General features: G+C 53.0%; 10 protein-coding genes across 10 annotated transcripts in view; 6 read left to right on the top strand and 4 right to left on the bottom strand.

Annotated features, from left to right (window-relative positions):
- The window catches only part of CCM_01404 (Fungal transcriptional regulatory protein), a gene marked incomplete at both ends in the record, with an annotated part of 1,485 nt that extends 616 nt beyond the window's left edge, over window positions 1–869 (top strand). Inside the window, one exon of the mRNA XM_006666560.1 lies at window positions 20–869. Within this exon, the coding sequence (XP_006666623.1) occupies window positions 20–869 (850 nt within the window). The remainder of the gene's footprint in view (window positions 1–19) is intronic.
- Window positions 870–1,057: 188 nt separating this feature from the next.
- CCM_01403 (Hsp70 family protein) lies at window positions 1,058–3,254 on the bottom strand (the record flags this gene model as incomplete). Its single annotated transcript, XM_006666559.1, has 7 exons — window positions 1,058–1,263; window positions 1,325–1,725; window positions 1,783–2,260; window positions 2,332–2,401; window positions 2,459–2,503; window positions 2,556–3,139; window positions 3,191–3,254. The coding sequence occupies 7 exons, from the start codon at window positions 3,252–3,254 to the stop codon at window positions 1,058–1,060; spliced, it is 1,848 nt and encodes a 615-aa protein (XP_006666622.1).
- A 368-nt stretch (window positions 3,255–3,622) lies between these two features.
- Window positions 3,623–5,343, top strand: CCM_01402 (uncharacterized protein; the record flags this gene model as incomplete). Its single annotated transcript, XM_006666558.1, has 3 exons — window positions 3,623–4,448; window positions 4,514–4,941; window positions 5,275–5,343. 3 exons carry the CDS (start codon window positions 3,623–3,625, stop codon window positions 5,341–5,343), a joined length of 1,323 nt encoding a protein of 440 aa, XP_006666621.1.
- Window positions 5,344–5,922: 579 nt separating this feature from the next.
- On the top strand, window positions 5,923–7,502 carry CCM_01401 (uncharacterized protein; the record flags this gene model as incomplete). Its single annotated transcript, XM_006666557.1, has 3 exons — window positions 5,923–6,000; window positions 6,068–6,971; window positions 7,042–7,502. The coding sequence occupies 3 exons, from the start codon at window positions 5,923–5,925 to the stop codon at window positions 7,500–7,502; spliced, it is 1,443 nt and encodes a 480-aa protein (XP_006666620.1).
- A 1,308-nt stretch (window positions 7,503–8,810) lies between these two features.
- On the bottom strand, window positions 8,811–9,707 carry CCM_01400 (uncharacterized protein; the record flags this gene model as incomplete). The annotated part of the gene is made up of 1 exon (XM_006666556.1): window positions 8,811–9,707. One exon carries the CDS (start codon window positions 9,705–9,707, stop codon window positions 8,811–8,813), a length of 897 nt encoding a protein of 298 aa, XP_006666619.1.
- Window positions 9,708–12,308: 2,601 nt separating this feature from the next.
- Window positions 12,309–13,007, top strand: CCM_01399 (uncharacterized protein; the record flags this gene model as incomplete). The annotated part of the gene is made up of 4 exons (XM_006666555.1): window positions 12,309–12,434; window positions 12,466–12,554; window positions 12,634–12,848; window positions 12,925–13,007. 4 exons carry the CDS (start codon window positions 12,309–12,311, stop codon window positions 13,005–13,007), a joined length of 513 nt encoding a protein of 170 aa, XP_006666618.1.
- A 706-nt stretch (window positions 13,008–13,713) lies between these two features.
- Window positions 13,714–15,564, top strand: CCM_01398 (Carbohydrate-binding WSC; the record flags this gene model as incomplete). The annotated part of the gene is made up of 5 exons (XM_006666554.1): window positions 13,714–13,740; window positions 13,809–13,991; window positions 14,044–14,494; window positions 14,556–14,672; window positions 14,723–15,564. 5 exons carry the CDS (start codon window positions 13,714–13,716, stop codon window positions 15,562–15,564), a joined length of 1,620 nt encoding a protein of 539 aa, XP_006666617.1.
- Window positions 15,565–15,851: 287 nt separating this feature from the next.
- CCM_01397 (apoptosis-inducing TAF9-like domain 1 family protein, putative) lies at window positions 15,852–16,534 on the top strand (the record flags this gene model as incomplete). The annotated part of the gene is given in 3 exon segments (XM_006666553.1): window positions 15,852–15,881; window positions 15,899–16,094; window positions 16,230–16,534. 3 exon segments carry the CDS (start codon window positions 15,852–15,854, stop codon window positions 16,532–16,534), a joined length of 531 nt encoding a protein of 176 aa, XP_006666616.1.
- Window positions 16,535–18,031: 1,497 nt separating this feature from the next.
- CCM_01396 (serine family amino acid catabolism-related protein) lies at window positions 18,032–19,131 on the bottom strand (the record flags this gene model as incomplete). Its single annotated transcript, XM_006666552.1, has 2 exons — window positions 18,032–18,968; window positions 19,046–19,131. 2 exons carry the CDS (start codon window positions 19,129–19,131, stop codon window positions 18,032–18,034), a joined length of 1,023 nt encoding a protein of 340 aa, XP_006666615.1.
- A 3,086-nt stretch (window positions 19,132–22,217) lies between these two features.
- Window positions 22,218–23,222, bottom strand: CCM_01395 (uncharacterized protein; the record flags this gene model as incomplete). The annotated part of the gene is made up of 3 exons (XM_006666551.1): window positions 22,218–22,334; window positions 22,771–22,858; window positions 23,125–23,222. 3 exons carry the CDS (start codon window positions 23,220–23,222, stop codon window positions 22,218–22,220), a joined length of 303 nt encoding a protein of 100 aa, XP_006666614.1.
- Window positions 23,223–24,615: the final 1,393 nt, after the last annotated feature.

Here is a 24,615-nt window from a genome sequence, read left to right as displayed (position 1 = left end):
GGGTGCGCCACGGTCAAAGGGGCGCGGCGGCGCTGGTCGAGGCCGCCGGCCCGGAGGCGTGTCGCGACGGCGGCTTCTTGCTGGCGGTGCTGAGCCACCTTCGCTTCCAGGTGTTCCTCGCGTCGATGCAGGACAACACGCTGCACGCGTTTGCGGGGCGGGAGTGGCGCGAGGTGCCGTTTCGGGGGCATGGCAAGACGCTGTTTGACGAGCTGGTGGATGCGCTGTTTGCGGTGCAGGAATGCCTCTTTTTCGTGCAGCAGCGTGTCGACATGGGCCGAGACAGTGCGGGGGATGATCCGTTCGTGGAGAGCAGACCCTTGGTGGAGGATGCGGCAGAGCAGCTGTCCAGCTGGAACGAACGCTACATGCGGTTCCTGCGGCCAGCTTCATGGGATGGCAGTTCTCGTGGAGATGAGCTGATGCTGTTAGAGAAGCCGGGTGCGATGGGATCTGATGCCACCGTGGTTTCAACGCTTGGCCTACCTGAAGCAGCGCTCATGTCTTTGTTCCACGCAGGGCGGCTCATCATCGCTCAGCTCGCGTCTGTGGCAGATGCTGGCTTGCCCGACACGGCGGAGGAAGACTCCTGGGTTATTTTGCAAGCAAACAGATTCAGCACGCCGAGCAACTCGCCGCCGAGCAGCACGAGCAGCAAACTCCGACCATTCATGATGCTCCCAGGCCTCAAGATTGCCAGTCTCTGGAGTCCAGTGCCGGAGGTGCGCACGCAGGCTGCCGCCTTGCTTCTCAACGAGCAGATTTTGACGAGTCCAATGGCAGAGCTTGCACTGACGTCGGATGGTTATTTTTCCGAAATGGCAAGTTCAATTTTGAATCCTCGCACGGGCTTTCCTTTGATCAAATGAGTTTATTGCCGCTGTATCTATGCTAAGCAAAATGCATCCTGTGCATCATGTGCAACCTGTCTCTTGTGTCTCATGAAAGTATCCGAAAATATCCGAAAGTAAAAGCAAAGCAGCATCAAGGAATTTTTCTCGTACGAATTCTTTGTCAGGCCCAAGCCCTGCTCTTAGGCACTAAGACACCGGATAGTCTAATCATCCAGTTCGACGTTGGCGCGCCCAATCTCCTCACCATCGAGCAGGACTCGATAAACCAAGTGGCCGGCATCATCGTTGAGCTTGACATTGATCACCATATTGGCTCTGTAATGTGTTACGCCATTCTTCGTGATCCAATCGGCATCCGCAAGGTCTGCTTCAGTCAGCTCAAACATTACGCTGCCCACAATCTCAGCACCTGGATTAAATTAATAAATAATAAGATCAAGTGGTAATGAATGAAATTTGAAAATACTCACGATCAGACTCAATGTTGTCCGGGGCAGTATCCAAGTTGCATGAGTACAACGTCAAGGATTTATCAAATGGGGGGTATCCTGAGAGAGTCCAGAAACAGTCGAAGTTAATCTCTGTGTCTTTGTGAACTTTTTCGCCCTGTTTTACACCGGTAAGTAAAATATCGCCCGTCATCTCTATGTCCGGCAATGAACGCACCTTGCTGAACTGCCAGTCCATGAATCCGGTCAAATGTTGCGTACCATCAAACTTGTCAATGTAGGTAGAGCGCTTGCTTTTATCGTAGGGTTGATTCTTGTACGGCCTCCCGATTTCGATCCCGTAGTGTCTCCGACACTTTCTCTCGCGAACGATAGACCCTTCTAGCCCTCTGAGCACGGCGCCGCAAACAATCGCAGACCACCTAAATAACGTGTTACTTCAGCCAAGATTTGAAGTAGACTTCGAAATTATGACTTACGCTCCAGAAATAGGCGTAGAAAGGCGAATCCTATGTTCCTCGCTCCAGTCCTGAATCGACTCTCTTAGGTAGGGCGATGAGGCGAATCCGCCGACGAGAACGATGGTTGTGATGGGCGTCTCTCCTTTATCCTTGGTTCGGCATACTTGATCTTCAATCAGAACCAGTATCTTCTTCACGACGGGAGCGAAGATATCTTTCAAATCTTGGTGAGTAAGGAGGACGGAGGAGGAGCGCTTTTCGTAAAACTTTTCTGTCCTGGGAGAGCGCTTCAAAGCCGGCATGTAAAGCGATATTCGATGCGCTCTGTGGCTGACGTTGCTGTGACTGAAATCTTTCTTTTTCTGTTCAAATTGATCCATGAATGTGCTTCCAGGGCCAATCTGTTCAGGATCCAGGCTGGTAAAGGCTTCGCCGAATCGCTCAGCCATGAGCTTCAAGAAGTTTCTGTCAATGAATGTTGCGCCACATTTTCCGGCTATCCATATTTGTTAGACAAGACCGTTGAGTGTTGAGATTTTGAGGTGAACAAGCTCAGGAATTCCTTACCGATACCAACGGCAATTTCTCGAAGCTTCAGCAGAGGTTGCACCTCTTCGACTTCGTAGGTCGTGATGTCCTTCGAAATTAGCACTGATGGATTCTAGAATTTATTTTTCATTCGCGCAGAGCTTACCACAGTACCGCCACCACAGTCACAAACCATTACACCGGTGTCTTGCTACAGAGACTGTTAGAGCCTACCACAAGAATCCCTGACCAGACAAACGCACCTGAACAAAAGAGTCCAAACGATTGAAACTGGATTTCAGGGCATATTGAGCTGCCGCCTCAGGTTCCGAGATTAGCATGACTTGATCAATGTCCCGCTTTCCAAATCCGGCTTCCATGGCCGCCGCCTTGGTCAAGAGCTTTGCAGTTTCGCTCCAAGACGCAGGAACCGTAAGCCAAAGATCCACTGGGAGCTCATCGAGATTCATCGAACCGAAAAGCTCTTTCTTGGATTTTTCGAACATGTTGAACATTTGTCGAAGATACTCTGTGGCGACATACTTCGCGGATTTTCCCGGTGGGAGGCGCATCATGTCGTTGGTGCTGACATCATACACGTCGCAGTCAAAGTCTGACAAGAGAGCGGACTGGTCCAAGAGTAACTTCGTCAGGGAGCAGGATTTCATGCCAGGCTCGACCTGATATCCCCAAACATTGCTTCGAAGCTCGGGGTTCTCTTCAGGAAAGGCAATTCGTGTAGGGGCCTTCACGCTGTGCTCAGCACTGTGGGAAAAGGCACCAGGGTACTTGGTCCAAGGGATAATGTCCTTGAAGTCAGCAGCGTTGGAGAGAGCAAAGCTAATTCCTGCTTCTCCGTCAGAAGCGTGGTAAATGTGCAAATTCTGGGATTATTTACCGGAATACGTCGTGCCATAATCAAGGCCGACAATCAGCTTGATTCGGGAAGCTGCTGAAGCCATGGCAGTTCTCGGTGATGCTCTAAGACAAGAGGAAGAGCAAGGATGTAGATCGTGTAGTTTGTATGTTGAGTAGGAAAAGAACAGACGAGTGAAAAAAGAGAAGCGAGGAGAGAAGGGGCGCAAGCCATTTCATTTTGAGAAAACGTACGTCTCTCTAGAGTTTGGTTGGGGTGGGCGGCCGACAATCGGAGGAGCCCGTTTGCACCTCCCTTTCAGGTAAGAAAGTTTTGCAGAGAAAACTGCAGTGAATGTGGTTTTTTTCCTACTTGGTAGCCTATTTCGGAGAGAATTCAATAGCGAGAAATACCTTCAGCCGAAATGCAAGGCCAAGCGCAGATTCCTCCACATCTTCCGACACAGATTTGACAATGTCCTCCGCAGAAGATCCGAGCCATGACGACCGAATTGAAGCAGACAGCAATCAAGAGCCAGAAATTGAAGATGAAGGAGCTCCAAACACAGTCGCAGCTCGATTCATGGCTTTGCTCTCCGGCTGGCCGCTGGGAGCGTCAGCTCAGCCAGCTGAAGGCCCAAGGCCAGAAGTCGGCGTTCCTCAAGATATCCTCCGCGGAAATGGAGACGAGATCAAACAAGTGTTAAAGAGCATTGAAGAACTGCAACTCGAATGCAATGCATACCAACGACAAGTAGCCGGCGCGGAACAGTACATCGCCTGCCAAGAAAGACTTCATGCCGGGGAAGTAGAGTCTTTACAAGATAAAATCGCAAACTACAAGCAAAACAATAAGACTTCAACAAAGATTATCAAGAAACTGGAAGCAAGAGTTGCTGAAAATGAGGCGCAGCTCAGCAAGGCGTACTCTGGTGCCATGTCCGCCTGGGCAGAAGACGTGTCGCGCGACATGCCTGACGACGTGATCAAAAGCAAGATCAACTCTTTCTTCCAAGGCGACTTTTTCTCTTGGTGCGCCGACATGTGTGCTCCAGAAATTGAATGGAACAACGCCTACAAGCAAGTCCTTTATTACTATAACCTGGTCAACCAAGACTTGCTTTACTTGACTGGTCCCGCCTACTTGTTGTTTAACTACGACGCTCCGGATGGAAGTAGTTCTCTAGTTCTTCTCCAAGCAGCCTTGGCAAAAACACTGGTCAACACTTTTCTGACGAATCCGTATTTTCTTCTCGGCGATGTCCCTGTTTTACAGGAGATTGAAAGCGCCCTCGCTCAAAGTATGTTTGTTTGTTTTGCTGGTTCTTTCTTCCTATCCACGCAGACATTGTCTAACTTTTCCCAGAATCTCTCAAGGAAGCGACGAATTGGAGAGTCAATACCGTCCGAAGCTTGGAGAGAACGTTTCCGTTGGACCCTGAGCAAATTGAAGTTCATGTCAACTTATTCTTGAACACGTTTGGGTTTTTAATCGAAACCCCGGATTCATCTGCCAGGGAGGACTTGGCAAGCTTATTTGCTCACTTTTCGCAAATTGCATTGAAGCTGTGGCAGACACCCACATCGATCCGAGTCGTCGGTATGGAACACATGGACGATTGTCCATTCGTTAAAGGGAATCTTTATTGGGAATGCGAGCCTGCCGTGGCGTCGGCGCTTGGCGAACAGGTGAGCGGGCGCCCGATTGGTGTGGTTATCCGGCCATGCATCCTGTCGGATCCCATCCCAGAGCCCGGTGAACAAAGTACCCCGGTTGTTTGGTCCAAAGCCCTGGTATGGGTGTCTTCTGAGAAAGACCCGTACGATTTGGAGGACTAGGCTATTTGAATCCATGTATTACGCAGTCTTCACTGAGGAGGTCGACCTGCTTCGCATTGGGAGCTGGCGAGGAGAGATCTGATATGCGACGTGGACATATTGATACTAGCACCACGCAGGCTGCCGCCTTGCTTCTTAACGAACAGATTCTAACGAGTCTAATGGCAGAGCTTGTACTGACGTCGGATGGCTATTTTTCTAGGATGGCAGGTTATTTTAGGGAGGCAAAAGTCTCTGCATTTAGCAAAATAATTTAGCTTAAACGTTATGTACATTTGCTTGAGATAGGCCAAGATGACATCTTGGACCGACTTGCCCTCCGGAATGTACATCAGTTCCTCCTTTCTTTCGTCGTAAATGTCCGGGTTGTTAAACTCGGAATTACGCTGATTTATCGAGAAGCAGCTTGGTCAGAGCGCCAGTCTTCATACTAGGCTTGCCCCAAGCATCAGTCTCCAAGTCATTATTCTCGCTTAAATGCGATGCAGCTTAGTGCTTCGAGGTAGTGCTCCGTGCTATATAATACAGCACCTAGATATTTGGTCTAAGGGAAGATAGGGTGATGAAAAAGAGAGAAAACTAAACGAGAATTGTTATTATTTGCAAAAAGAAGAAAGCAAAACTGCAAAGCTGTGAGAGAAGAAAGACAGCTGGCAGGGTGCGTGGGAGAGATGAAAGCCATTGAAGCCAGCAGATTCACAGGTGGCGTGCTCCGTTGGCTCCGTTGGCTCCGTTTGCTCCGTTTGCTCCGTTTGCTCTGATCATAATTCACTCTACCTAGGTAGTTTGCGCTCGTCAAAAGCCTGCCGTCAACATCCCGTCAACAACATCTCGTCAACAACATCTCGTCAACAACATCTCGTCAACAACATCTCGTCAGAACACAACTCATGATCTGAGAGGTGCCGTTCTTCTTTTTCATTCCACACAACAACAATGTCTCTCCCTCGAAGTGATGAAGGCTTTAATAAGCCTGGCGAGACGCCGGGCACCAGGAAAAGACGATACGATGAGGTATGTAGTTTCCTCTGGGTTTCTGATTTTCGGCTCAGATTTTGGAAATTGACAATGAGTGTTCAAGGCTTCTAGAAGCAATCTTGAACAAGACAGCACGAGAGTGACCCCCGAATCGAGTCACAATTTGTTCTCTCAACAGGCTCAATCGTACGAGCGAAGCAACCAAGTCCATCGGAGTGGCATTGAACACAGAGCAAAGCCAATTAAAACGGAAGACACCAAGAATGGTTATTCTTACGGTGATAGACTCTCCTCTCGAGTCAGCCATCAATCCGCATCTTCGCGCGGCCTGGAAGTGAACAGAGCTGCAAGCAGGGCCACGACAGATCGAGATGGACATACAGACAGGGTACAGCAAAAACTGATCCGAGAAAAAGAACGAAGTTCCAAACTGGAACAGGAGTTGAGGCAAGAGGACCAGAGCGGTGCCGATGCAGAATTGCAGCATCAGAGGGAGCGTGAACGTTTGCTCACTAAGATGAATCACTTGCGCTATGAGCTTCGATCGAAGCAAACAGAGCTGGAGAAACAAAAGGAAAAGGTCAAACTGCTAAAGTTACAAGCTTTTGAGGACCGAGAAAAGCCGAATCAAGTGAACTCCAGAGCCGTGTCCATGATGGCCGAAGACGTGTCGAGAGACATGCCGGACGACACTGTCGCCAATCTCCTCAACACTTTCTTCCAGGGCGATTTTCTCTCCTGGTGCGCCGAAATGTGCGTCGACAAAATCGACGTGGACCAAGCATCAGCACTCCCGCTCAACTTCAGGGGTCTCAATAGGAGTGATGCGTACGAGGCCTTGCCGCCGCACTTGAAGTTTGACTTTACTTTGCCAGATGGAAGGAGCTCCTTTGTTCTCCTCCAGGCTGCCCTGTCTGAGAAGCTCGTTGAAGTATTTTTGGACAGTCCATACTTTCTCGAACCCACGGAAATTGCTTTTCCAGAAGTCGAACAGTACCTATACGATGGTACGTATATGGTTGCCCTCCAACAGTGCATTGTGCTAACATTATTGTCCTCCGTCACAGTGGATCGGAGAGGCAATCGAATGGAGAACCAAGCTGGTCAAGATTTTAGAGACTGTGGCACCCTTCCTGCTGGCAGACGCTACGCGCCTTGCCAGAGAGTTTGAGCAAGAGGCTCGGGTTCTCCTCAAGGATCCGGATGAGGAGTCACGCCGGGACCTTGCCGACTTGTTCGCCAAGTTTTCTGACATTGCTATCAAGCTTTGGAAGTCGCCAACCGAGATCCGGAGCCGAACAATGGTTGGATTTCAAAATTGCCCGTATCGAAAGAGCGACCCTTGGACAGAATGCGAGACAACGACGCTGGCTCAGCTCGGAGACCAAGTCAACGGCCGCCCCATCGGAGTCGTCATGCGACCCCTCATCACGTCGCAGGCCATCCAAAAACCCGGAGAAGATTACGATCCATATAGCTGTGCGGTGTGGTCCAAGGCCTTGGTTTGGGTGTCGAGCAAACCAGACCCGCACGATTGAGAGCAGAGTCATCGACGCTCGCCGCAAGGTCTATCGAGAACTGTTGGGAAGTGCTGTGAGACGCGGGCCGAACAAGATATTATGGTGCCGCAGTTGAGGTTCTCGAATATTTACGATCCGAAAAGATAGGAAGGACACTAAACTTTTGCTTAATAAATCGCTATTCTCTTGACTTCATTGCAGTGTCAGAGTCGTCCTAACAGGGCCGACACCACCAGAGAGGAGCTGCGATAAGTTGGCCTTCCAGTACCATGCACAAAGTCAAGACAAGCTTTCTGGAGCGAGTAAACTTCTCGTGAGGTAGTTGTATTAAACCGATAATATCCATGATCTAAAACGTAGTCATTCGGGCGCTTCCTGTTTCGTACTAAGGGGGGATGGTTCCTCGTCGACTGGCCTCGACTTTCCACTCCAACATCACAGCCAGGACGTGGTGAATGTTTTGACATGCAAGAGCGCCCCGACGGAAACACTCTCCTCCTTGTGAAAATGTGTCTTATTGATTGACTATAACAGACCGCAAGCCACGAGTAAAGCGGGACTGACACGGGCGACTCTTCACCGGGCGAGCGAAAACGTCGAGGTCCCAAACAGATCCTTCCTACCTAACCCCGTGTCGCTCACCAGCGTGCAGACTTGCTAGTTTCACCGCGTCCCTCGAGGTGCCTCTCATCCTGAACCTATTTCCCCCAGATACCCAGCAGCCTACCCCTCGCGTCGACGCGCTCGTCGCCGCCGTCCGGCTCGCTACTGTCTGCGGTCAGCAGCACCTCATCTGCCCCGCGTGCTTCTAGAGCAGCCCCCCATTCTCCGCGTTGACGAAAGCTTGGATTCCCTCATTTCCAATCTTGAGCGTTTCTACCATACTTACATTTGTTGGTTCTATTCTTCATTGGCAATTATACTGACGAATCTGGCACAGCATTGGCGAATCTCGACGTTGGCTCGGACGACGCCTTGCAGCGGGCTTGGCAGGCTCTACCTCCAGCACCATGATGACGATTGCGCACCAGGCAAGCACCCTGGCGTCGATGGAACGCATGCTCGTCATGGACGGCGGCAAGCTCGGCGAGGATAGCAAGCCGCAGGATTTTTTCTGTCATGGATGGGACGTCGTACTACCGAGCCGCCATTGAGAAGGATGGGCTCCAGGTTGCCGATGGGATACCTAATAATCGCAGCGCCATGTACGTGAAATGCAAATGTATTATATATCGACATCTCGAAGTCTTGCATAGACGGCCATAAAAAAATCACAACAGGGAGCATATGTAAGTCATTTCGCCTGTGCATCGTAAAGTGTTTGGACTATGCAGCTGGTGTACCAGCCCAATGTCCCGTTTCTTTGATCCGCTTGACCGCACGCTTCAAGTCCTCCATGTGCTGCTGGTGTTTGGTCTGGCGCATACTCAACGGCAGCAGCGGATACACCGTCGCCATGGCGTACGTGAAGGTGCCAAACAGGGCCCTGCTCGCGGCCGTCGGTTCCATGTCGTACTCCATGGCCAGGCGCGGCGGCAGCACGTTGGCCGTGACGAGGCGCGCGAGCGGCGAGAGGGCGGCGAGCGCAAACGGCAGGTTCTCCGGGTGCATGAGGTCGTGGCAGAGGCTGCGAGCCTCGGGCGTGATTTCGAGCGTGGCAATGTTGTGGTCCCAGTACGCCCAGAAGGCGTCGAGGCTGTCAGGCCACATCTCGGGCGGCATGCGCAGGCTGGTACCATACACGGCCGCCTGCCGGAGCAGCGCCTCCTCCTTTTCGCGGGGCAGCTTGCCAAAGATGAGCTCGTGGATGACGATCATGGACACGAAGAGCGTCGCGGCCGTCCACTTGTGCAGCTCCGGATCGTTGGCGTCGTAGCCCTCGCCGTGCACGGGGGCGTGGTACTTGTGGATGACGGAGAAGATGGTCTCCTTGTCCTCGGTGGTGCCGTAAACGGCCGCGTTGAGGAAGCGCAGCGTCGTCTGCAGCCGGTTCACTACGCGCGTCTTGAAGTTGGAGCGCTTGTAGCTACCGATGGCCAGGCCCGGATGCGCCCACTGGCAGAGGATGGCATACTGGGCTCCCAGCACGAAGATGTCATCAACGAGGATCTCGCGGAGTAGCGTCGGCTCCTCGATGGTGTCGTAGATGTGTGGTCTCTTGTATTTTGTTTGCGCAGCTGGCGTAGTCGATGCGCGGGCGCGCACGGTAGCATCGATAGTCATGGCTAAGGTAGAGGAAGCAAGGTTGGGCAAGACTCCTGGGTTAGGTGGCGTAGAGCATCGGTGCAAGTGGGGGAGAAGAATAGAAAACCCGGGGAAGTGGAAACTTTACTCTAATATAGTAATTTGTCCCCAGAGCCCATGCGTCGTACCACCATGTACTGCATTTTCGAGCTCGTGATTTGTTCGGTTATAGGAGGTCGCCGACTTCATCGTCAACGGCTTTCCGGGGTAACGACCGCCCCGCTTTTCACGGCGCCGGGCACCACAATTGACGCTTGAGGGGCGTTTTGCATGTGCTCGGACTGACAATCCTTAGCAACTGATCCTAGTTATTTCTTCACATTTTCCGACACTTCGGAGTGCGGGCTAAACGAGTAACCCGTTACTTACCCTAGCTTATCCATACAGCCGAATGAAGGGTGTTGCTTCTCGAAGGACTGACTGTACCGCCTTGAATGAACATTTTCACGTCCGCCTGTCGACTAGCCTGGAGAGAAGATCGTTATCGATCACTCTTCTCAATCGGCGGATGATGGTCGTGAAACCCCGCCCCGCCTCCTCGAACGAACTCATGAGCCATACTTCAATACAGCTTGGCCAGGTCGATCGAGTATATGCCGTCAAGGGTATCGTTATGTCGCTGTTTACTACATAAGGAACTGTGTCTTTGGAAGATAATTATGTGCCATGTCACATGGAAAAAAAGTAGAAAATCTCACTGTTCTCCTTGTTCTTAAAGTCGTAGGTTTAGCCCAACTCTGCTGGGTTCTTGGATTTTCCAATGGGAATAGCGTTTGACTGCGGAAGTTCGAGTGCTTGGCTATTCTGTCCAATGTGATGGTATTTCATTGTACCTGAGCCTGGAATGCCAGCGCTCGTCGAACTTAGAGCGCCGAGAGAGGAGGTCAGCCCGGGAGAAGATTGGCCCCAGCTCTGGCCTGAAAAGTATGGATTGTATGGACTCTGTGGAGGCTGCGGGTATGGCCGAGATTTGTCGTGGTAGTGCTGATACGCCGTGTACGGGTCGTATGCGGGCGACTCTCTCTGCGAATGGTATCGGAATGGTGAACTCTGCGGGTTGTAACTGAATGGTGAGCCTTGGCCAGGAGATGGACTCTGCTGGTCCTGGTGAAGCATGGGTTGGGCAGCAGCAAGTGCACTGGGACTTTTATCGCCAAATCTCTTCTTGCGGTTACGCATGAAGAGGAAAATGGCCGCTCCAAAGATGGCAATACCACCGACGCCTCCGACAACTCCGCCGACAATGGTTCCGGTACTACTCTTCCTCTCGCCAGTGTCGTTGCTTGTGCTATTTCCTAGTGTAGGGGTTGACGTAGCTGCCAAAGAAGCCGTTGTCTCGGAGGGTGCACTTTCGGAGGTTGTTGGCAACAAGGGATTCGTCGCATAAATCGTTTGACCAGTCAAGGCCGCCGCACAGCCCCAAAGTCCAAGTGACGTCGAAGATATCAACAGAGTGTGAAGCACACAATTGGGCACTATTTCTTGGAAACTGGTGGGAATGTGAACATTGTGCTAGGTTATGGTGTCCAGCTGTGTCAGGACTTACCAACATGCCATCTGGGGTTCGGTCTTTCGATTGTCCGAGCTGCAGCTTCCTTTAATATAATCCGAGTAAGGGTAGCAACCTGTGAACATGGAGCTGCAAGTGGTGCCCTGCGAGCAGCAGGCGGCAAACCGAGATCCATAAACGCACGTAGCAGTGGATGTATAGCATAGTAAGGGATATCCTGTATAGTTTTAGTCTCGTTCTTGAGGGGTTTCATGAGGGGCGCAATGCACCATCCGAATAAAATCCACAGGTATTTGGACTTCTATCCAAGGCATCGGCGCGACCGACCAGACCACGTGGGTCTGGAATAGGAGAGTCTGTGACTCTCGGGGAAACACCGAGCAAATGATTTGAAGCAACGGCTGCATATGTTGGTTCGATATCGTTGGGGCCTTTGGGCACGTAGGATGCTGCAATAGGTCGCACTGCGACGAGCACAGAGCTCAGCCCAGCCCAGCGCGACCACATCGTATGGACGCTGTGAGGTGTCGATCCGGGTAGATGGTGCCAGTGACCAAGTCGTCAACAGACAGTGAGACTTGATCAGCTGCCGCTTCGGCCGTCGGCAACTCTTGCGGCTACTCTGCGCTTACTTCGAATGGCTGCACATGAAAACAGTCGAGACGTGAAAGAGACTGCAGATGAGGCCAATTGTGCGGGAAGTGCATGGGAACATTACTAGGAGGGACAGGTCGTGTCTCTGACCCTGTCGCACTGTACACATGCTGGTAGCCTAATAACAAGAGGCAGAGTACGTTGAATCAGGCTGTGAGTCTAGGATGGATGGTCCAATCAAGTCAGACCCAACAAGCCGCCTGCTGTGGCATATTTTCTTCCGCATCTCAATCAGTGATTCTCCTCCCTACTTACTTCACAGTTTCATTTGACATATTTCTTCTTTTATGGTCTCGGCTCGCTCGTGCCAAAGTTTCTGCTAATACGGGTTTTCTGTCACCCACAAACGAGTCTTAGTTACTGAGCCGCATCTGTGGGCGGTGAAAGACTGTGAGATTAGTAACAAGGTGCACTGAATGAAATGGTTCCACAAGGCGCTGCAAGTCGTGAACCATATTACATTCAAGCTGGTGATATTGTCCGTCCGTTCGGTGTCGTTTTCGATCCTGTTTTGTTTTCTCAAGTTAGAACCATCCACGAGTGTATGTGCGCACCAACGTCACCTACTCATAGGTGACGTTGTCCAGTCTTCCCATACGGTGCTCCCGCATCAGCCTGATTCCAGGTGGAAAATGGAATTCCACGCGCTCATATGTAATCGCGTGCGCATCTGGCTAAAGGTCGTCCCCGTCTTGGATCAGGAAGTGGAATGTTATTGGACTACTTACGACGCTTTTTCAGTGCCTGGCCGGCTCCGACAATTGGCAATAGGGGGAACCTTAGGCTTGGGGGCGTCATGCTTGTCTCACAAGTATTTTTAGCACTGCGTCGCGCCGGGAGGGCGGGCGTCAATCGATGGCGATTTGTGCGATTTGTGCAAAGACGAGCTCGTCACACTGTCGATGTGGGTAGGCACACGATGAGCTTTGGTGGCGACAAGGCGGCATTAGTGTCAAGTCAGCCCCAACATTGATAAATGCAATAAATCAACATATGTCTTGGGAGACACAGCTTTTCCGTTACACTACCCAGGTTACTTGCAGCCTGTCAGCAGTTCTGGGGCTGTGTACTCGGTCGTGCAGGTCGAAAGCCAAGCGGCCAAGCCGCCAGGATAGGTTGAGTTGATGAAGAAGACATTCATTGCCGGCGGTCGAGGCAAAACCAATTCTCTTGGGAGAAGACGAACGTTTGGAAGCCATTGATAGCAATATTGAGACCTGCATGCTGGCTAATGTTGCATGAAGTAAGTGAGCTGCCCGTTTAGTAGACAATGCGAGGCAGAGCATGAGGTCCGGTGAGTTGACTGCAGCGCCGAGACGTGAATGAATTTGCCGCAACCCAATATCGGCGTTCTCACTACCCAATGCGTCGACACTGTGAGGTTACAGCGCATCAGCTCGGTAGGTCGGCTTGCAGCGGCGTGGCAGGATGGATCTGGGCTATTGCAGCTATTGCAATCTAGGTCCCTATCGATGCAGATGGAAGCCTGGTCCGCTGCAGGGGTCGGATGAGTCGGCGCGGAATTGAGTGAGTTTTGAAAGATTTCAATTTATTGTTTCTTCAGCTGAAGAGTAGTGCGGAATGGAATTGGCAACAAAAGGCGATGACAAGCGTGGGTTGATGCAGATGTAGCAAACGGGTGGAGGAGGTGGCGAAGCTTCTAGGTCGTGGGCGACCGACCAGCCGATGCTTGCAGCTAACGGCAAGTCTGCACTTAATATATCAAGGTGTGACAAGAGAGATGCTGCAATGCCTAAAGATTGACGTGATATCTTTCTTCCATTTTTCTTGGGACTCCCAATTACTCGTCGAACCCTTTTAATGTACGAATACGGCAGTTGCCTGAGGGTTTGCTCAGAAAGACCAGAGGCCCACTGCAACGTCCGTCCTCTCAGCCAACTCCGTTACATTGTCAGCCAAGCAACGACACATCAATACCATCTCCCCTTCAGCCGTCATGCACTTCATTTCCTCCATCATCTTGGCTGGCTCATATTCGTAAGCTCAGCCCGCCCGTTCTCACGCGGCCCGACTCCGGATTGGGCCTTGGCATCAGTTCCCGGGCGAGACCCTGGTCGCCCCCAACCATCATCCCTCCGGTATGCATCAGACGACAGAGCTTTGCATCCGTGCCCTCCCTCTCGTATGGAGGCACCTGAATGCCAATCCGGCAAGAAGTCGTACATATGGGCTTCTTTTGTACTGCAGCACCGGCCACGAGCAGCTGGCTACGTCTCGCCGCGCTTTGTGATTGATTTGCATGCACACCAGCTGTCACCTTCCCTATTCGCTTTGCAGCTCTTCTTCTCGCAGCTTTTGCCCGTCTATATAAAGACTTGGCTTTCTCTCGCTTTCTTCTGGATCCTCTGCCAGAGCAGTCCCAGCGAATTGTCCATTGCTAGGTCATTGCAACACCTGTTTCTTATAAGCATCAGTTCTCGATCTGGCATACCCGACTTGCGCATCTTGCACAATGACAAAGTTCGTGGTTCTAGCCGCACTGGCGCTGGCCGGTTTGGCCGCGTCTCAGTCGCCAACTCCGACTCCAACTCCCACCCCGACTCCCACCCCGACTCCCACGCCTACGCCTACGTCTACGCCGGTCCCGTCTCCCACTCACAAGACCGCACTCGGTGGTTACACTATGCTGTCTTGTTGGGCAGAAGGCAGTGTCCGAGCTTTATCTGGCGCCTTTGTAGCTGATGATGCCATGACCCTGGAAAAGTGCCTGGATTTCTGCAAGAACTACAACTACTGGGGCACGGAATACGGCCGCGAATGTAAATTATCCTCTCGCACTACCCCTCCCGTCCCAACTAACGTGCTTCAGGCTATTGCGGCAACTCTCTCGGCGCCGGCTCCGTTGCCGCGCCTCTCGACCAGTGCAACATGGTATGTGGCGGCAACCGGGCCGAGTTCTGCGGCGCTGGCAACCGCCTCGAGCTGTTCTCGACCACGGCCAGCATCACCACGCCGACCGGTACGCTCGTGCACAAGCCTACCATTGCACCCTACACTATGGTTGGGTGCTGGGCCGAGGGCGCCTCCAACCGCGCCCTCAACAGTGGCGGCACTTCATCCCCGAGCATGACCAACGAGAAGTGCGCCGACTTCTGCAAGGCTTACCGCTACTTTGGCACCGAGTACGGCAGCGAGTGCCACTGTGGCAGCTACCTTTCCGGTGACTCCAAGGCGGCGCCGATCGCCGAATGCAACATGGTCTGCTCCGGTGACCAGTTTGAGTACTGCGGTGCCAGCAACCGCCTCGAGCTGTACATGAACCCCAGCATTGCCGGCGGCGCCCCAGAGCAGCCCCCGGCCGCGGGCAACTTTGCACTTCTCGGCTGCCAGACCGAGGTAAGCGTTACACGTGCGCTATCTGGCGCATCCACGGCGGCAGACAACATGACGAACGAGGTGTGCGCGGCGTTTTGCAAGGACTACGAGTACTTTGGCACCGAGTACGGCAGAGAGTGCTACTGTGGCAACACACTGGCAGCGGCATCGACTGTTGCGCCCAAGGCCGAGTGCAATATGCTGTGTGGCGGCAACAATATTGAGTACTGCGGCAGCGCGAACCGCCTGTCCGTGTATAAGAAGAAGCCGCCCGTGACGCCGCCGCCACCACCACCACCGGCTCGGCGCCACCGCGCCCGGGAGCTGAGGGGCTGAAGTGTTTTTTTTTGTGTATATAGATGCTACGTAACGTGCGCATGGACTATCACATTTAAATGAATATTATTAGTTTTCTTTTTCGATCAAGCACGAAAAGTGTCAAGTTTTCGCGTTGTGTGCTAGCCGTTGGTTATAATCGGCGTTTGTCTGGGTTATTGAACAGCAGCTGCCGTCTCAAAGCGACTCCACGTCAAAACGCGTCGCGAGCAGCTTGCAACTCGCATCAACCGCATCATAAACGGCGAGTGCACGATAAACGCCGTGGAAAAAAATAGCCAGATATCATGGCCGATACAATAGAAGATGACAGAGACGTAAGTAAATACCACAGGGCCTCGCGAGCAGCGCAGGGCTCACACTACAAGCTACAACGAGCTGGCTAACCTCTGTGGACTATCCCAAGCGCCTCAAGTCAGCGCTCTGGTACGCCGTCGGGCAAATCGTCGACGAGGAGTGCCTGCGGCGCAACCGCAACGCGACACCGCAATTCATTGGCGCTTTAACCGAGCTCGTCTGGACTCAAATCGGTAATTTTCTTTTCCTCGCTTCGCTCGACGTTTTCCCCGGATTCGCGCCGCCCCAGACTTTTACAGCGAGAGGTGCAACTCGCATCTGGCCGGCCGCAGCCTTTTTTTTTTTTCCTTTTTTTCTATTGCTATCAGTTCAAAGAGAGATTGTATGTGTACTGACGAGTGGCTGGCTGGTCATTGCAGAAAACGTCGCCGTCGACCTCGAGTCGTTTGCCAACCACGCCGGCCGCAGCGTCGTCACCACAGAGGACGTGCTGCTGCTGGCGCGCAAGAACCCGGACTTGCAGCAGCTCATGCAGGAGTATATTGACGAGCAAAAGGCGGCGCGCGGACGCAGGCCGGCGGCGGCGTCGGCGTCGGGCGGGAGAGGAGGGAGAGGCGCGCGCGGAGGTCGCGGAGGGGCCAGGGGCGGTGCGACGAGGATATCGGAGCGGTGAGGGTCGTCGTGTCTCATGCCCTGTTACTATGATGAATGAATGATGTTATTTATTTCTTCTGGAAAAATAATCAAAACAAGTATAAAAATAACAATACGGGAACGCGGTCTCGGATGCATGCTGTGGCAACGGCGGATAGCTATCCGGCGGCGGTGATAAGAGTTCTGAGTCAGAGTGCCGCTGCGAGGCGTAGTACGTATGGTATCAACTCCCGCTGGCCTGTTATCTACATATCTTGTGTTTCTGTATTTATGTACTCATTTCGGAGAATTATCAAGACTTGTTGTTTTTTTCTTTGTCGGCCTGGAACACAAGTTGGTCCTGTCAACGCATCGTGGCGGTGACGGGGGTTCCGAGTGACCAATCTGGGACACCAGCAAGGCAGGCAGGCATGTTTATCTTGGTCGCACAGCCTTGATCCCAGAATAACCCAATGTTATCGCCTGTATTAGAAAAGGAGGTTGTAAGATATCAAAGATATGCGCCCGATGCAGCCCTGTCAAACTTGGCCTGGCCACCATGCACGGTCGGCTGCAACCGATAACACCCCCCCTCCCTTACCATCGATCCTGCTATCTAACCGCTTCAGCCGTGCTCTCTAGATAACAAACGGTATGTATGTACGTACTGTACGTACACAAACAACAAGGTTAGTTCTACGTCGTGGACCGATATTTTAAGATGACTTGCGCCGCCATCGACAGACACAAAAACATCCATCCTAGATTCTCGTTCGTTCGTTGGAAGAGAATATTTAGATCGGTTTTCTGTTCTAGAGGACATGTCTACGCGGTCGTCACTTTTATTAACTAAATAGAAGAAGAAAAAGTTCCAGAAGGAAAAAAATCATGCAGGCCATGTTTCAGGCCCGCGAAAGTCTCGTTGCGGTCTGATCCTCCATCAGACCAGGTCGTCTCTCTCTATCGGGGGTATCTCTATATCGTAATTCGTAAAACAAAGGGGTATCTTTCTTGTGCTCCAATCCTCCGTGTCGTGAAAAAAAGAAAAAGCTCTCTGAGGGATCCAGCCCCTGCAGATGAAAATGCTGAGTGAGTATAAAAAACATTGGTCCCAGAAATGCTCGTAGTGGTTAAACCGCGACATTTAACGGTCTTTGTCCGCATTAATACCTAAGATGAAAAAAGATGAAACAACAAGTCAAACGCCTGCCAGTGGTTTTTGTGTCTCGCAGACCACACAAAAAAGATGCAAAAAAAGGCAAGAAATAAGAAAAGCAACAAAGTCTTTCTCTAAAAAGTTCATTCAGTTCCGGGGGAAGAGTTTGCGATGCTGTCGAGCTCAGCATTAGGGGTTTGTCGTCGAGTGGTGCGTGATTACCTCGCGGCTCCGCATCTTGGTCGTCGTAGATGGTCTTTCGTTACTAGCCAAAGAAATAGAAGATGAAATCGTACTTCTGAAGAGATTATTTTGTCGACATTGTCGTCAAGGAAAAGGGTGGTCGGGCCCTTGAAGGATGGAATAACTGGCATGGGTCCCTTAGACCTGGATGGCGGAGTGAGGGCCGTACTCCTGGACGTAGCGGTCGAGGAGCTGCAGGGAGACACCGGAGCCGCCGCAGACGATGAGGACGACATTCTTCTCGGCCCACTCAGCGTCCGAGAGGCCCTTGCCGAGGGAGGCACGGAGGTCGCCGCGGTAGGCAGCCGCGAGGGCGGCGCCGCACGAGACCTCGACGAGGAGGCGTGCGTCGTCAGCGAAGCGGACGCAGGCCATGGCGGCGTCGGCGTCGGAAACGACCAAGCTGTGCGTGTTTGGGTAGTGCGCCCACTTCCAAGTCTGGGCGGAGACGCGGGAGCAGCCGAGGGAGACGGCGATGGAGGTGATTTCGGGGAGTGTGAGGTGCTCGTTGGCGACGAGGGAGGCGTGGAGGGAGTCGGCACCGGCCGTCTCGACGCCGACGACGTGCGGCTTGGGGCCGGCGGGCCAGGGAAAGGTCTCGATGCCCTGCATGAGGCCGTTGAAGAGGCCGCCGCCGCCGACGGAGCAGACAATGGCGTCCATGGGCACGTCCATCTGGTCGCGCAGCTCGGGGATCAGGCTGGCGGCGCCGTCCCAAATGTCCGGGTGGTCAAAGGGCGGGACGAAGACGCCGTCCGGGTCGCGCGCCACGAGCTCCTGGCGCACGTACTGCTCGGCGGCGAAGAGGTTCTTGCCCACCTGCTGCACGCGCGCGCCGAGCGCGCTGAGCTTCTTCTTCATAAACTCAGACGTCGTGACGGGCACGACGACGGTGCACGGCCGGTCGAGCGCCAGCGCCGACGTCGCGCACGCGAGCCCGGCGTTGCCGCCCGAGGCGCAGTAAAAGTGCACGTTGCCGGCGTGGTGCGCGACGGCGCGGGTCATGAGGTTGCCGATGCCGCGCGACTTGAAGGAGCCCGAGGGCTGGAGGTTGTCGAGCTTGAGGTAGATGTTGCTGCGCGGTGGTGTGTGAGCGGTTTGCGTTCTGTGTGTTGTGTGTGTGTGTAAGTGAAGGGACGGGAAGTGACTCACCAGCCAACGGCGCGGGAAACGGCCGTGTTGTAGACGCAGGGCGTCTTGACCCAAGGAAGGGTGCTCTCGCCACCGAGGGATCCCATGGTGATGCTGAGTGTGTATGTGTGTATGTGTGTATGAGTGAGGAATGTATGTGTGGGATACGGGCGTTGAGGGCGCGTATGAGTGTTGAAACTCGGTTGACGATGGTGGGAGAGAAGCAAGCCTAGAGGACCAGAATAGTCTTGGTGGAAGCTAAAAGACAGAAAAGGGGAATGGACAAAAGAAGGAGAGGAGGAGGGAGAATGAAACTGGGGCAATGGAGAATAAGTAGTCACAGTTCAGAATGTTGGGGGAGGCGGCCGTTGTGGTTGTGGTGGTCAGAGAGTCAGAGAGTTGGTGGTCCGGGTCAAGGAGGTCAAGGAAGGAAAAATAGAAAAATAGAAAAATAGGTAGCGAGGGCGGGAGGTGTGCCGTTACGAAACGTGGAATTCAAAGTACTTTTTATAGGGTGACACTCTGGGAAAGGTACTTGGCGGCATACGGCGAAGAGGATCCGTGGGAAGCCGGCCGGGGGGGGCGTGTGGCTACCGACTCTTCCGGATTGTCATGGTGGTGGCCATTAAAGTGGCTATACGGGTGGAGAATGAAACAAGGACGGGATGTGAGGAAATAGAGTTGAGTATTACGATGGCCATTATCAGTACGTATTTTGTTTGGTCCGGATCACTGCAGGTGTTGTTGATTGGAGCGGGTTGGTGCGTGTGTGTGTGTGTCACGGCGCAGTGTTATCAGCGTACATTGCGGTCAGCATCTCGCATCTTTTGCTGGTAACAGTGTCAAGCGAGATAGCAGGTCCTGTTTCAAATCCAATTCAATTCAATTCGAATTTACCTTGTGCCGTCGGTTCGATAATATCCCAGGGCGTCGTGAGTTGCACTCGGGACTTGATGGCTTCTAGCGCGAGTAGAGAGAGCTTTTTCCTCGCTTCTCATACACGTCAGAAAAGCCCGTCCTTCCCAGCTTACTTTCAGCCGCTAGGGAAAAAAATGCACACCTGATTCCTTCTTGGTTGTTTCTTCTCTGCCTGTTCTTTGGCGGCCCGGCTAACCAGGCCAGCGCGGACCGAGTCTAGTCCTGATTAGGCAGTACATGTCAGCGCCCGCCGAAAACACCAAAATAGAGAAATCAGTGATGGCTTTGAGTTGATTTGAGAACCAAGACACACACACCACCCAGTCAAGTCACAAGGGGAAAACAACACCAGCCATCCACGCCGCACATCGGAGCGCGGCGCCCGGTGCCTGCTTCGCTCCCATGCCGGAAAACTATAACGACAAGAAGAGTACAGGCCTGCGCGTTGGCTTGACCACCGGCACGTTTGCGTTTGCCTGTCTGGACTGCGTACCGATCAGGTGACCGGCCAACAATGCTCATTCGCTTCCTACCGACACTTTAATTCCTGACACCCGCCCCCCTGATCAACTTACTACCGGATAGGAATCGTTGACCCCGTGCTGTTCATCCGCAGGGGGCGGTAAGACGAGTTTGTTGCACATTCCACCACCAGACACCGACAAACGGAACCAGACGAGGCGTGGTCTGTGTGATCTTGTGATGCCGGGAAAACGGAGAGTCTAGGAAGCTATCCTGCATTCTCACAAGCCATCTCACAAGCCAATTGCAGAATAATAGCTCGTCGAGTATTACTACGGCAACCTCTATTCTATTTACACGTGCGAACTGTTGATGCGTGCCGAGTCGTTCTCGTCGAACCTGTGATGCCTATCGATGTCCGCCCGCCCGTCCGCCGTCTCCTCCGCGTCCACGACTTCCCCCACCTGCCCCAGACGCTGCACCGGATTAGTCCAGATTGAAAAAGCAACGCAGCCAGATCTCGAATCACAAAAAAAAAAAACAAAAAAAAAGAGAACTTCCTCCCTGGTTCCGCTTGCTAGACCCGGCGCAAGTGGAGTACACGCCCGTTGGCCCCGTCGATTTTGGTTACGTATTACGTTGTTATAGGGTAACAGCTTTGACAAGTCTGATCCACACGACTCTTGGTCTCTTGTTTTACTTTGCGCTGACAAGACACCTGTTTGGTTAACTTTGTAAGTCGCGGTACGTATCGGGTGCTGTACAACACGCAATCTGGAGCCATGTGCCATCACGGGCGCTGGCGGACCAGTGCCTGCATACATGTCGCCGGGCTGCTGCTCCTGGTTGGCTATGTACGGGCGAGCATGATAAGAGCCCGTTTAGTGTCGACATGGCGAATCTGGCTTGCATCATGGCCGGCCGAGCATTGCGCCTCATCGGCCAGCTGCGACGCCATACATACATTCCCATCTGTCGCCTCTCAGCTCGGGGCTCTGATCCGCCCTCGTCAATTGAGTTGATTGCTTCTAGCGAGCAGCAATCAGCTACAGTCTTGGCTGGTGCCATCTTTGTCTGAGCTCGGGGATCTCTGTCAACACACCCTGTCCCTGTCCTCGCGGCCTCGACCGTCCATTGCCTGTATTTGCTGGTCATGTTCCTCGAAGCCGGTCTACCTGCAGCGGAAATCGGAGCATAGGCGACTCAACAGTCTCACACTGGAAACCGCCCGTCCTTTGTCCATGCTGGCATCGTGGAGTTTGTGACCGGCCACGATTCGATTGCTAACAACTTGTTCCATCTCACGTGCGCGCAGCCAAAAACAGTCCCCCTCTCTGCATAATTCCCATTACCATTCCATATTCAAGGACCCCGCCGCCCATCTACGAAACCCAAGAAAACAGCCTCCGCAGAGCGGGTGTCGGCGGGGACTCGCACCACGCAAGACACGAACCGGCCCCATCCGGAGTTGGACAGGGCGGCGCTGGGTGTGGATTTCATCCGCAACTCGTTACCAAAAAATGTGTGCTAAAAAGAATTGGCGTAGAAGGAGGGCGGCGGAGATATTAGTAGTAGGAGCAAAAGGCTCCAAGGTTTGAGGAAAGATGCCGATTTTTGTCCGAGTCCAGCACACCCGCCCAACGCCGTGCCTACTCCGTAACACGGACACTGTATGACGCCCGCCCGTGTTTTTCCCCCATCTCACATGGCATGCACGCACACACTCGTGCCCCGGCAGTCGCGTAATATTTCATGTGTCAAGGCCTAAGATATTTGCCGAACCTCTACGGATAATTGTCGAATTTTTAGGTGGCTAGTGACTGTTAGGGTGGCTAGTGTAGTGCCTAGACGCCGAGGCCGGCTTTTCCATACTAATTTGTATGGCGGGCGAGGAAATACTATCTGGCCTTCCGTGCAGGCACCGAATCGCCTATTAGAAAGCCGCCAGGAACCCCTTATAATTAATGATTTTAAAGGGTAATAAGGGTAATAAGGGTAATAAGGGTAATAAGGGTAATAAGGGCAATAAGGGCAATAAGGGCAATAAAGGTAATAAGGGCAATAAGGGTAATAAAAGTAATAAGGGCAATAAGGGCTATAATAATTAGGATATATAGAGTATAATTGATAAGGCTATAATAAGGCTAAAGAAGGAATCTATATAATTTTTATATTTTCCTAGAATTAAATATAGCTATTATAAAATTGTGGTATTAGGTATAGTGTGAGTTGCGGTATCGGCGTTAAGCCATAGTAACCCACGTTTTTATTTAATAATTATCCGTGGAGGTTCGGCAGATATCTTAGGCCCATGTGTTATTATGACCTGCTATCAAGGTTTTCTGGTTTCATCTTGCAGATCGCACGTCTGTTACAAAGATGCGCCACGCGCAAAATCTGGAACGGCCGCCAATTGGTAGACCGCGCTCTGGCGGTAGCGATGCAGTAGATTGGCTACGGAGGGTGTATTCTGACGCGAATCAGAACAATAAAAACGCAACAAGGGAGAAAAGGGAAGAAGGTTCAAAAGGGATTAGAAGGATAAAGAGCAGCAAGGCGAAGTAGGAAAAATAGAAGCAAGAGGACGAGAAGAGCAGGCAGATCCAAGCGTAACAATAGATAAAGAAGAAAAAGAAACAAGGAACCAGATATATATATAAGTTAAACACCCGATACTTCGGCCTAGGTAGAAAATAGACATCCATTACATCCATAGAAACCTCTGTCGCGGCTCTGGCGCGCTGCCGGCTGGCCTCGCCGGATTCACCGCGGCTACCAGGTGTTGCGTCAAAACCGCCAGCTGGCCGCCGGTTTGCATAATGCAAGTGAAAACAAAGAGTGAACAAAAGGCGAAGAGAGAGAGAAATGCATTTCGAAATCGCCGCAGTGTTGCTCACTATAAATTAATTTACACCACCAACACTCAACTCCCAATTCACATCCTCCTCCTACACACGCACATCCTCCTCCTACCCACGCACATCCCCCCCCCTCCCCCCTCCCTGGCTTCTCTCCCTTTTTCCAACAACACACCGATTAATTCCTTTCCTCACCGCCAGCTCCCTCATCTCCCCCATGGCATCAACAATGCCCAGACGCCACCGGTTCCAGCTCGCTGGCCGCTCCAGAACAACCCGTCCCCTCACAGCGCTGCTCAATGAGGCCTATCTCGAGCGCAGGCGGCACCCCGGGGGCCTGCACCGGGGATACGACCCTCAGCTTGACGACCTACTTCGACAGCTGCGCGAGGGCTCCGGCGCCTCCGACTTTGACCGCACCGAGTGGCGCGTCGTCGAGGAAAAGGTCGACCTCACCTTTGTCTACCCCAACCATGACATTGAGCTGCCGACCGAGGCTGAGCGTGCCCGCCTGCCGCCCGCCGTCCGCCGCAACTTGCGCAACTACAAGCAGACCCCGCCAGATGTCCTGCTGAGCCGCGCCCCGGCCGTGGCGCCGCGACCCTCGCTACCGAACCCCTACGACGACGAGCCCGAGTGGGGGTTCCGAGACAAGTACATGTACCGCCCCAAGCTGTCGCCGGGCGAAGAAGCGGAGAAAAGAGCGCGCGGGAAGCGCAAGAGGAGTGACAAGCGAGACTCGGACGCTCGTCGTACGCCAAAGCGACCCCGAGCTGCGCCGGAGCAACCGGCGACAGAAGAACACGGCGCAGTCCCCGACACCTCCGACTCACCGCTTACGCCCCCCCATACCCCGTCGTGCGACACGCCTATTCCGTCCATTGAAGAGGATAACCCCGAAGATGTTGCGCAAACCGAGCTCAGTCTTCTCCATCTTGCGCAGTGTACCGCTGCGCAGTCTGTCTCCCCGCCCGGGTCCCCAGCAGCACCCCTGACACCCACCCGCGCCGCCACCCCTCCCGGCCCGGGGCCGCCGACATTCGCCGCCAACGGCTTCCTCGCGCTGCCGCAGACTGTGCGTCTGCAAGTCTACCGTGCGCTTCTCCTCCGGCCGGAGCCTATTCGCGTGCACGCCAGCTAGGAGCTGGTGTACCGCAACCAGAACCTAGGCCTACACACTGCCATACTCGTGTGCAGCAAGACCATGTTTGCCGAGGCCGCCGGCGTGCTGTACGGCGAGAACGAGTTCCTGTACCTCCTCCGGGACAGCACCAACCACGTCACCGACATCGTCGCCGTCGGCCAGGACGACAGCCCCGACTACGCGAGCGACGCCGAGGAGCAGCCCGCGGG

This window comes from Cordyceps militaris (assembly GCF_000225605.1).
Source record: "Cordyceps militaris CM01 unplaced genomic scaffold CCM_S00001, whole genome shotgun sequence".
In the NCBI taxonomy this organism is placed as follows: Eukaryota; Fungi; Ascomycota; class Sordariomycetes; order Hypocreales; family Cordycipitaceae; genus Cordyceps; species Cordyceps militaris.
Note: the sequence above shows the minus strand (reverse complement) of the source record. Positions and strands in the feature narration are given on the sequence as shown.